The sequence below is a fragment of the Pleurodeles waltl genome, chromosome 7 (assembly GCF_031143425.1).
Source record: "Pleurodeles waltl isolate 20211129_DDA chromosome 7, aPleWal1.hap1.20221129, whole genome shotgun sequence".
Classification (NCBI taxonomy): domain Eukaryota; kingdom Metazoa; phylum Chordata; class Amphibia; order Caudata; family Salamandridae; genus Pleurodeles; species Pleurodeles waltl.
In genome coordinates this window covers 1,471,920,247-1,471,932,729 of record NC_090446.1, presented here as the reverse complement: position 1 = coordinate 1,471,932,729, position 12,483 = coordinate 1,471,920,247, and the positions used below count along the sequence as shown (strand labels likewise).

At 41.0% G+C, this 12,483-nt stretch overlaps 1 protein-coding gene across 1 annotated transcript in view; it reads right to left on the bottom strand.

Moving 5' to 3' along the window:
- LOC138246526 (B-cell receptor CD22-like) overlaps nucleotides 1-12,483 on the bottom strand; it is a 498,077-nt gene that overhangs the window by 79,228 nt on the left and 406,366 nt on the right. The window contains exon 9 of the mRNA XM_069201182.1: nucleotides 6,867-7,130. Within this exon, the coding sequence (XP_069057283.1) occupies nucleotides 6,867-7,130 (264 nt within the window). The remainder of the gene's footprint in view (nucleotides 1-6,866; nucleotides 7,131-12,483) is intronic.

Below are 12,483 nucleotides of genomic sequence, written 5' to 3'. Positions count from 1 at the left end.
ATGCAGTCTTTAGGTTTTCGAAAAGGTTGGGCCACATATCAGTAAGCAAGTTACTCTGTATATATAACAGTAAATGTGCATCTATCACCTTGTTGTGTGCAGGTAATTGGGGTTACACCAATTGCACTTCTTTGCAGACTGTGCAGTATGTACGAAGGCTGCTGACAAGCCCACAGTGTTCAGCAATATTATCTTATCATGAGGAGGTGGAACTGACCTTCTTAGAGGATTTTATTAAACTACAACCACTTTTATAATGGACGCGCATTTGGAAGAACCCTGAGGACCATCTGGGTAGACTTATCATGACAGATTCTATGAAGATGAATAATGCTGTAGAGATTCCGTGGATAAAATATGTCAGGAAGAGTTTTGAGAGGCTGGGGACCCCAGCGTTTTTGTAATCCGGACAGTCTGCTGAGTATCCCAGTGAGCAAAGTGAAAGAACGTTTTAAAGAACAGACGCACAGGGTATGTACGCGAATTGGCTGTGAGGGGTGTGGGGGTGGAATTGATACTATGTTAGCACGCCCGGCACTTTGTTTGCAAGTTATAGGAAATGAGAGCCACAAGTTTTTATTGACAAGATTCCGGCTCAAAACAATACACTTTTTACTGCCTTTCCCTAATAGAGGGATGTGTTTTTTAAACTTGCCCTCTTGCTACTGGGAAGCCCCAGCTAAGCAATCTACACTTCACCTCCGTTTTCTGCACCCAGTTTTGTGGTAAGCTGGCTTTAGATCCCATATAGCTGCCTTTGCTCATCTCCAGAGATGGGGCAACGAAGATGTGGTTATGGCTGTCTTGAATTTTATTCTAAGTACTTTAAGAATGCCTTCTATTTATTAATAATTTTGTAATATGTAATTATTGTTTAAAGATGTTAATGGTTTTATTGTCTGTAAGGCTGTACGATTTTGATGCACCTTTTATGGCTTATATGTAGCCGAATAAAGTATTTTGAATGAATGAATGAACTAAGATGTATCTGCTATTGACAAAAACACTGAAAGTGGTTGCTGTTAAACGCAAATCCATTAAAGACAGGAGAGAGTTTATGAGATGATAAGAAGAAAGTGTATATTGAAAATGCAGAAACCCCAAGTAGGGAACTTCATCTTTATAGTAGCTCTTCAGAGGAAGGTGGGCTTGTCAAGGTGGAAGTTATTAAAGGAGATGCCATTATGCATCTCTAAAGGGAGAAGATGTTCAAACAATCATTCAAGGTGAATAAAATGGTGACCTCTTGAGCATTTCTCAGAATGTATTCATGCAAAAGTGACAAAGACCCTGTAGACAGATGAGAGAAATGTCCTTAGATCAGTGCTGTAGACAAATTATAGAAGACAAGGGGGTAAAGTTTGTGATAAGAATGGGCAAAGGCCCTAAAAGAGGTTTCGAGAAATATCTGAATGCATGTCAACATAAGCTACTGGATGTTGTGGGACCTGTGACTAGAAATCTGGATTTGTTGTAATAGGCAAACTTGAATGACTTCCCCATTGACATGAAGTATTTGAGGGAGTGGATTCTAAGAACCATGGGCCAGATTTAAGAAGTCATTTGCGCCATCTTGTGACACATTAGCATCATTTTTTTGGATGCTAATGTGACGTTAGTTTGGCAACAACGCTGCACCATATTTACAAAGTGACGCAATGCATGCATTGCGCCACTTTGCAAAACCTTGAGCCACATTATGCCATCACCAGGCATAATGTATGTAAGGGGGTGTTCCGGCATTAGGAGGCCCTAGAAAAATGGTGCAGTAGTATTTCGGAGATTCCACTACGCCATTTCTAGTGTCATGTTTAACGCCTGTCTAAGGCAGGTGTTAAACTGAGGCTCCCATTGTTTTCAACGGGTCTCCTGTCACTTTGCAAGTTCATTTGGAGCTAATAGTCTGAAAGTTGTTGGGAGTCCCTGGGTAACTGCAGGTCTTTCTTAAAAAAGATTCGGTCTTGGTCAGGGAGGCTTTGGTGTCAGAAAACATAGGACGAGGTAAATTTCAGCTCAGAGGCTTACGATAGTTTGCATTTCGAATGTGGTTTTGATCAGATGTTTTTTTTTAGTCAAACATTTAGTATTTAATTTGTTTAGTAAAGGATTAAGGTAATCTACTATAAATCATACACATCTGCAACTGCAGCCGCATTTCAGTTAATGGAGGGAGTTTCGGTATGAAAGAATTTGTTGGTCTGTTTTTTGATGGAAACACATTTTTTTAAGAGACCGAGCAAACCAAAATACTCTTTGTTTTAGGATGTACAAGTAGTTCCACGCTATTTGTTAAAGTTGGCCAAATCATAGAGATTTAGGCCCTCATTACGGTTGAACCGCCTAAAGGCTCCCTAAAGGCTGCAACCCCGCTGGCCGCATTACAACATCCCTGCTGGGCCGTAACATTGCAGCCGTCTCCTAATAGAGCCAGCGGCAATGTGGCGATGCGGCGGGAGCAGCAGCACCGTCGCGCTTTCTACTGTCTGCCAAGCAGACAGTGGAAGTCACGATGGGGCTGTGCCTGGTGGCCCCTGCACTGCCCATGACAAGTGCATGGGCAGTGCAGGGGCCCCCAGGGGACCTGTGACTCCCCTTACTGCCAGCCACACCGCCATGGACAGGCTGGCGGTAAGGGGAGTCAAAATCCCCAGGGCAGCCCTGCCCTGGTGGATTCCGACTGCCGGGACATCCATGGCGGTAAACCGCCGGTCCCGGCGGTGTGACCGCGGCGGTATCACCGTGGTCATAATATGGCATTTCATACCGCGAGCCTGTTGGTGGTACAAACGTCACTTTAACCCTGGCGGTCGGTGAGCACCAGGGTTGTAATGAGGCCCTTAATTTTAACACAGTTCACTTATAAACGCTCAAGGTTATTAGCCTTGGTTTCTAGTAGAAGAAATGAGGGCTTTGAATGTGGATAGTATTATTTGCTTCCCTTATAAGGCTGTCTTTAAAAATACTAGGGCACCCATTTTAGTTTGATAGAGTTTCCAGTGTTTCATGAAGAGTCAAAGTTGTTTGTAATGAGGTGTGAAGGAATATGAAATTTGTACAACAGAAGAAAGACATTTTGGGAGACATGAATTTCTGATATCATATAGACAACCATTTAATCTGGCCACCTCAGCAACTACTGTGGGATGGAGCGCAGGTGTTATGATTTAGGCTGATAGCAGAGGGCTGGTGGGTTGTCATTTTTAAACAGCGGATTGGTTGAATGTTTCAGTGTTGACTACATTTTATTTCACATATGTTATGAGCACTGCTAGATTGGCTGTGGAAGGGCTTTTATTTGCACATAAAAGAGCCTCCAATTTTTGACATAACATTGTAATTTTCATAGCTTAAGTGACACCAAAATTAAAGGCACAGAGGTTCAAAATATCCCATCAACTATTACCCTTCCTTATTTTTATGGACACATTTTTCTACATGTTTTTTGTGTTAGGTCTGGGATAAAAAGACTATTTAGGAATTAGAATTAATCTACTTGAATGTGAAATATCTCCTGAGGGGATACTTGTCTTGCATTGTGTTCTTGTTCTTTTCTGTTGAAGGATAACTACAGATTACTTTGTCAAACTAAGGCGAAGAAGCGGATTGGGGTGGATAATTCAGTTCATTATAAGAAGACAGTTAAACTTTATTCCAACAATTCATTTAATTTCATATTTGAAAGCAGCAAAAATAGGCGCCTGGTTTTCAGTGAGGAATGCCCATTATGTTTTGTTCTGCTGCTCTGGTCATAGAGCTGCTGTTTGTAGTGGCAGTAAAGGAACACTGCACAAAATAAACAGCTCTGCGTCTTTCATGAAATCTAGATCTTCTCAGTTAACTTTGAAAATCTTAATTTTCAAGCCTGGAACATTAGAGTAATATATTTTTCACCTAACAATCTTAACTTAAAAATCACTTGTTATAAGACTGGGACTTCTGACAGAGTTGCCTTGTCACAACACGATTTGTAAAGTTAACAGATGCTGAGAACTTTAATGCTAGCTGGAGAAAAGTCTAAGGGCCTGATTTAGAGTTTGACGGATGGGTTACTCTGTCATGAGATCCTGTATGCCTTAGTACTTCCTCCACAGGATATAATGGAATCGTAATATGGCAGACGGGATATCCGTCATGTTTGTGATGGAGTAACCTCATACACCAAACTCTAAAGCAGGCCGTAAGTCACTTTGTGACATCTGCTGTGCAGAAAAATTTGATGCAGGAGAAAGTCTGTTGTCATAATTCAAGCATGGTTGACATTATTTTCTTATCATCTTTCAAATGACTTTTTATGGCCATCCATCAGCCCCATTTCTCATACACCTCTCGAGAGTTTCTTGTTTAATATTTTGAAGTGTGTTATTTGGGAGCAGTCGAAAAGTACATTGGGTCCGAATAGTTCTGTGAATGTTCCTGACATCATGAACATCCTCTACTGGAAAACTGATTCACACCCACTGTATTGCATGTTTGTGTTCGTATCTTAATAGTGCATAGATCGTTGAGAAGCAATAGCAAACTCTACAGTGGAACAGGGAATTTCTGCAGTTGTGTTTAGAGGTGGTGTACAGAAGATGGGGAGTTTTTGGTTAGGATTTCAGGCTTCTATTAAGAGCGAACGATCAAACAGTTCCATATTTCTCCCTTTATTTTAAGGTTCCTCAATAAAAGCTGCTGCACTTTCCAGATTATATAAATACAAGTTAAATGTAGTCTTTAATGTATGCCAGTGTTTGCTGGTCCAGGGCCAGGTACTAGTTCAGCGTTCCTGCTCTTAACTATGGTAATTTATGACTGTAATTGTCACCATATTGTGGTGCACATGAATATGGACACCATGTGGTGGTGCTTTCTCTATTTGCCATTCTTTGCAGCCCCTTACTGCTTCCTTGCCAGTGATATGTGACCTGACTGTGTTGGAGTGTGTCCTTTAAAAGCAATATTAACATGAAAAGCTTGCAATATGTCGTGTGATGAAGCTGCAGAGAAAATGTGCTCACATAGAAAATAATGCACAAGTTTGAAATGTGCCCACGGGGAGTGGCTACCAATGTATACGAAGACTAATAAAAGATGTGAATATTGACCTAATTATGTACTAATGTTTTCAATTTGTATTAGCATAACATAATTAGAGTTATGTATTAAGAGTTTGCTTTTTTTAAATTAGATGGACTTAGTTTAGCGAGGGTCTGGGCCTAGCTGCCTGGTGTCATATTAAACTGCATTTTCTAATGTGTAAATGTGCTGTTTTTCTGAAGGACACGAAACTGTACTTTTCCAGAAGTTATGTGTGTGTAGCCGTAGTAAATTCTTTCTCATGAGAACCGACTTGTTCAAGGAGACGTTCTTGCTGAATGCAGCAGTGTAATTCGTAACAGGTGCAAGGTTAGCTGTAGTAGGAGAAAACAATGGAGACACTGACTGGAGCGCAAAGTGTAACTTTTCTTACCTGACATTCCAACCGATGAAGACGTCAATAACATGGACCAATCCGCAACATGAGAACTGTGGTTTGTGGAAAATTCTGGCAAGATGCGTGAAAAATTATTGGACAGAGATAACGATGCACCAATTATTATCCAATGAGGAGTTAAGGGCTAATTAGACAGTTTTGATTTAATGGAGTGACCCAAAGAGAAACGGAGCTCGAGGGAGAGACTTCACTCACTCACTGAGACTTTTCACTCTTTTGCTTTGTCCTGATACTTTAAACCATCCTCTACCCATTCTTACCTGATGCTTACTTCTCCTCCATATGAGGGAAGGTCCTATTCCTTAGCTATGCTATATCGAGACTTTGCCCCGTCCTATCTCTGCTGAGGGTGAATCGACTGATGTCCGGAAGATGAAGACTGACGCTGTTTGCTGATCCGTTGGATTGGTAACTATCTGATGCAAAATTGTAATTGACTGTTTGCCTTTTCTTTCTAGGTACCAACTGCTCTTTTGAGAGAGGCCATAGTTTAGATGTTTTCCAAGTTCGTGTTTGCTAAAATGCTTTGCACGAAGCCCAACATGCTAATCCTAATTTGAGGTTGATTAAGGGGTTCACAAATATCCTACGCAAATAGACAAATGACTGAGTTCTTGCTTTGTTCAATCATGTATTACTGAGACTTTGCTAAGTTGCTTCATATTAATGAAGTGCCTAAATACTGAATGAATATTCTCTATGCATTGATTGATCGCGATCTAATTGCTAATTAGTTGAGTTCCTAATGAGATTAATTGCTAATGAGATTAACAGAAATTACATTAGATTGTAACTAATGGGGAAATAAATATCCTAACACTTTACTAAATTGGTATGGTTATTCATGGCTAAAAGGTCATGGTGTGTTCAACGTATTGATTCTTAATTAAATGTTGTTGATTAGCTTGTTGATTAGTTATTGTGGTTATTGATTGGGTTATTGATCTATTGATTTGTGATACCAAAAAGACATCTCGTACTTGGAAGTCCCCGAACGTGGTCCAAAGGTTCATCGACCTAAACGCGTCTCCTTGTAAGTTTACTTATTAAGGCTCTGATGCACTGTCCCACACGCAGAGTAGACTCAGAGGTTCTTGGATTGATGCTATGTAGAGTTAATCAAGCAGAAACCCAAACCATTGGCCTACAGGTTACACAAAGATCTCAACTTCTAGTAATTAACTAATTAGGTCTTTTACCAGCTACAGGCTTCTGGCACTGCTTGAATGTTTCTGCATTGAAAACTCCTGCCCTTTCCTTCGTCATCACCTGTATCTCATCATCAATACTAACCCCACCTTTCCACTTTTTCCCCTGGTGACATCTGTCTTTGTTTCAAGACACAACAATGCATATTGTAGAATAATAGAAAACACATGTATATTCTTACAGTAAATGTCCAGTGTGATCACGTTGGATCTCTTTGCTGCAATATCATTTATAGCTTCACAATAATACAATCCTGCTTCATCCTTTTTGATTTTTCCCAGCAGCAGTCTGTTACTGTAGGTAGTTTTGAAGTGCTGGCTCTTCTTGTACCAGAAGTATTGATGTGCTTTGGGAAGAGCATCAGCATCACAGATCAGGGTGACGTTAGCGTCTTCAATGAGCGACACTGAAGGATCCAGAGAAATCACAACATTGCGCGGACCATCTGCAATTAGATCCAGATTAAGTATTTTCTTCCAACTATTTGAAGGCTTAGTGACAGGAAGATGAGGGGCATGCCAAGGTCAAAGATGTGTGTGAACGGGAGATGAAAGTAAGAAAAGCAAGTGGCATGTTAGTGGAACAAGCAAAAGGGAATTACATTTTTCTGAGAAGTGACTAGAATAGTAGCAACTCATGGCGTGGTAGAGTGAGGCAAACGAAGAGCAAAAATGTAATTAGCACAGAAAGAACGAAAAGTAAAAAAATAACATTGAAACTAAAAACATGGATTGAGCCCAATAAACTTTGAAAGTTCTTCAACAGCAAATATGTGGACAATCCTAAAAAATCCTAAAAAAGTATTCAATGAAAATTGATCCACACAAAATCAAATAGAAAACAAGGAGAGAAAGTAAAAAATAAACAGTTAGATATTTTTCCGGAAAATGCAAGCAGGACACGTGGGTCTGAAACAAACAAAAGATATTGGGCCAGATGAATGAAAATATTTTGCACTCGCAAACGGTGCGAAACGCTAAATTCGGCCATTTGCGAGTGCAAAAAAGTGTTCTGCAATGCATGAAAGGCATTCGCGGGCCACAAAGCAGAAATCTCTAAAATTGCGATTTCTTGCGTTGCGACCTGGATTTTGCGAGTCACAATTTGCGATTCGCAAAATCCACATCACAAGGCGATGCTGCAAAAAATCACAAATTGCGATTTTTCGCAGAATGGCATTTTGCACATGCAAAATACCATGATATGAAACCAGGTGGTAACCTGGTGCAAAATTTAAAAATGCAGTTAAACTGCATTTTTAAATTGAACATGTAAAGCACACATGCCCTTTTGGCATGTGTGTACCTTACATGTTGCAAAAAATGATTTTGTGGTGCAGCAGAGGGGGCCTTAGGCCCCCAGCACCCTGGGCTTTTGCATTTCCAAAATTGCGATTTCTGGTTCAGAAATCCCCATTTTGGAAATGCTAAAAATTCGCAGCTATTGGCCATCAGTCCCATAGCTGCGAATGGGTCCGGTATCGCAATTTGCGATTCGGTAATAGCATTTGCGATTTTTAAGAAATCGCTATTACCGAATCGCAAATGTGATACATGGCACTCTGCGAGTCGGAAATAGCGATTTCTTAAAAATCGCAATTTCAGAATTGCAAAGGGCCGTGATGATACATCTGGCCCATTGTGTTTACATTCGCAATAAATAAACAAATAGACCTAAATATGCAAATAGCCCCAAACCAGTCAGACGGAAAATTGTCTTCCAAACTGCAAAGATGGAAAGTGACCAAGAAAAACAAACGTAAAGAACGAAGCAGAAATATAAAGTGTGAAAAGAAATCAAAGGATTTCTTGTTGTACAAATGTTTGACATATCTAATTAAATGTGTCAAATAGTGTGATGATTGACAGTACTTTTGATTTCTAAAATATAGTGCCCAGCCATCAACATGGCACCCACTATAAGTATATTATTGGGAAAAACAAAAGGTATTGGCTAAATCACCTAAAGGCAGCCCCCCCACTACATTGTTGCATATATAGATAATGTGTGAGATGGTGTGCAACTTTTACTAAGTGTGGACTTTTAGTGATGCAAATTTGAGACTTGTCTTAATCACGGCCACAAGAATCATGTGATTTTGTGGCTGCAGCATTATTCTCATAATTTTGTATGTGCCACATCTGCCACACAATCCATCTCCTGCTGCTCAATCTCCAAATTGTAACAAAAATGGTGTTTCTAGCTCAAACAGCAAAAGATACTAAAATGAAGTTTCACTTGTTGCCAGGAAATGGAAGACCCTTCGCAAAGTTTGACTTCTCACCTTTCCATTGCTTATGGCTGTCTGTGGGTGATAAACTGGTACTAATGAGGTGAAACCATAGCAGCATGACTTCTGTGCAGCAGGATGAAAGTGAAAAATTGGCAGCATGACACATTCAATGCTGGAAGTGTCCTATTGCTTTTTCCCCTTTCAAGCATGGTTGAAAATAAGTATTGACACAGCCAATAGATATTGCATAGTCAAGACTTCTTGGCTTTGGCAATGCTTTTTATATCCAGGATCCCGAAAGGGGAAAGCAGAACAGGTTATGAGCATGTCAAAGCATGTCTCTTGCATCACACGTGTGACCCTAACTTGAAACTATGGTCTGGATTTGCCTTTTGCAACATGTTACACTGCATAAACAAGTGGTGCAGAGGTGCTTGTGAGGTGCTAGCAACATTAATACAAGCAGCATGGACAACAGTAGGGTGGGAGGAGACAAGCAACATGAACAAAGGGAGATGGAAGACAACAAGCAACACGGACAAAGGGAGGATAAAAAAGCATTATGATGTGGCCAGCACTGGCTGCATTACGGAGCTTTTTTTCTCGTGGCAGGTGAGCTGGGAAATATAGACAACAGAGGTTGGGAGGTGAAAGGGTAGAAGCAACACAGGCAATAGGAGGGTGGGAGATAAGAAGCAACAACAATGTGACAGGGGAAGAAGAAAATAAAAAAAGAGTACCTCAATCACAGTGCAAGCAGCGAAAGGAAACAAATCAAAATGAACCAATGCACAATGGAAAGGAAATATGAATGAAGGGGAAGTGAACCTGGTACACGCTCACGAATAAGGAGGCAGCAAAATGGAGTGACAATGAAGCCAACAAATGGTAAGCAATGAGTAGCCACCAACACCCTTTTAATAAATGAAATGTCTCGCAAGTGACAGAGCATGCACATGATGTCTCAGGCGGGACCTAAAAATGACAAAATAATGAAGTAATACTGTAACAAAATGTGCTGCAGAATGCCACAGATTTCACATTTTCCTGGCACATAATATAGTTCATCATTCTGTATAATTTTGTCCTCCACTGTGGCACAGTTCCAATTGCCCTGGATTTAATATTATGCCAAAATAACAGAACCATATTGTTGTGTTACTTTCAAAATGCAATATCATACATGGGTTCAATAGGAAAACAGCAACATTTGACATCAATCACACTCATCGGGCAGTATCTACACACCCAAGCACACAAATAGCTACTCCTGGAAAAGACTCACCCTATTCCATTTCAGATGCACTTTGTAATTGGCTCAGACCTAGAAGATGGGACCAGCACCCCTAAAGAACAAGATACATCTTGCTGGGAAAAAGAAAGGAATTAAGCTGGCCCATGCAACTGATTGCTATTTGAAATTGTTCAGTCTGCCTTTACACACCCTAGGTTTGGCAGACAAGCAGGCCTTGTGGCCTGAGCTCTCTGACATGGTAAATAAAAATAAGCGTGTAGACTTGCACAATAGGAGGCATGAAGATAAAAATGTCATAAAGAGAAACGTGTGATGTAGAAGGATACAGGTCGCAGCTGCTATGTCTGATGTTAGACCTGGAAAACTTATGTGTTTAACTCCAGTGGATAATCACAGCATAAGCTACATATCACTTGCTAAAGGCTCATCTCTCTCTTCCAGAGAACAAGGTTACCATATGCGAATATCTCCAAGCATCATAACTAGGCCCAGGGGCAGAACTCCACTCTGCTTTCAGAATTTAGGGCCAGATGTACGAAAGGATTTTATCCATTCTGTGTCTATGGGAAAAAGCTTTTGTACATATGGCCCTTAGTCACTTTCTGTTAGGTGGAGTAGCATGGAGTTCCCGAATTCTGCCCTGCTGTGTGGAGCGGAGTTCGTTCGCGTGCGTGCAATGTTTGTGGTGCTCTCTTGCAAGCGCTCAATACTCTTGGGCCGCCACCGAGCAAGCAGAAAGTGGACTTGTGATCAGCATGGCGTGCTGAACTCAGCGCCACCATAGCCAACTCCGACCCCCACCACCCCATCGGGAACCATGCTCCTGGCAGTGGCAGCAGTCCCCTGGTGGTCCGACTGCCAGAGTTGTAATTGGGCTTTTGAACCACCAGGAGTGCAGCGTTTCGACCGCCACTGCGAGTCTAGCGGTCTTAAAACTGCCTGACACGTAATGAGGCCCTTTGTTTTTTGTGAAATCACACTATTGTATTAGGGTGCTGTTTGTTTGCTCGGGCATGCACTAGTATTTCTTTAAATGGCCTGGAGTTTAAATATGGGCCTAATTATTCTTTATTATGCATTTAATAGATTTTTTTATTTTTTGTAAAAGAAAATTGTTGAACAGTTCAGTACCTTTTCTACATGTTTGTAACATTTGCAGTATTATTTTACGAAATGACCATCTAGACAGTAGGCCCAGTACTAGTAGGCATCAGTGCATGAAATAAATGTTTCAGTGGTATATGTTTTTAAAACTTCATTTAGGGATGAAAAGACATTGGATTAAATTAACAATGTTTGCTGTTGCTTGCAATTCACTTTTTTTGTTGCAAAAGGTGTATATGTTGTGGGGTAATATTTGATGGCATAGGAGGATGTGTGTTGTGAATTTTTTACAGTTCAGTTAATATTCGTGGTTTGCATTGCTAAATTGTTAGTTTTTTCTTCAGTGTTACCACCAGGCCTCCTGAAGGCCAGTGTGTGTGTGTTTCTCATCGTCCACCATTTGTCTTTCTTCTCTATGCCATTTTGTGTAGTCTATTTCCACAGGCTAGCATGTATTTTTTGTTTTCCATGCCTCCTGGTTTGCAGTTGTTGTTTGACCATGTGGCTGGTGACCATGTTGTGCATCCAGCCACTGTGTCTTTGCAATAGGCTTACATGAGTTCTTTCCTTGTTATTGTTGTTGTTCGACCATGTGGCTGGCAGCAATTTTGTGCATCCAGCCAATGTGCATTTGCCATAGGCTTGCATGTGTTCTTTGTTCCCCCAAGCCTCCTTGCTCCTTGTTGTCGTTTGACCATGTGGCTGGCAGCCGTTTTGTGCATCCAGTCAGTGTGCCTTTGTCGTAGGCTTGAATGTGTTCTTTATATATTCCACATGCCTCCTTGCTCCTTGTTGTTGTTGCTTGACCACGTGGCTGACAGCCATTTTGTGCATCCAGCCAGTGTCTTTTTGCCATAAGCTTGCATGTGTTCTTTGTTCTCCATGCCTCCTTGCTGTAGTTTGACCATGTGGCTGGCACCCAATGTATGCACCCAGCCAGTGTGCCTTTGCCATAGGACTGCATTTGTTATTTGTTCTTGTTGGACTTTTTGCCTTACGCAGGGTCATCCCCAGTCTTTTTGCCTCCTTCCTCCTGGTTTTTCTGACCTCTCGCTGTTGGCTCTAGGACTCTGAGTACTTTATTACTGCTGACCAGTGCTAACGTGCAGGTGCTCTCCCATCTAAAGTTGGTATGATTGGCTTATACCTAATTGGCATATTTAACCTAACTATAAGTCCCTTGTACAGTGACATCTCTATACCCAG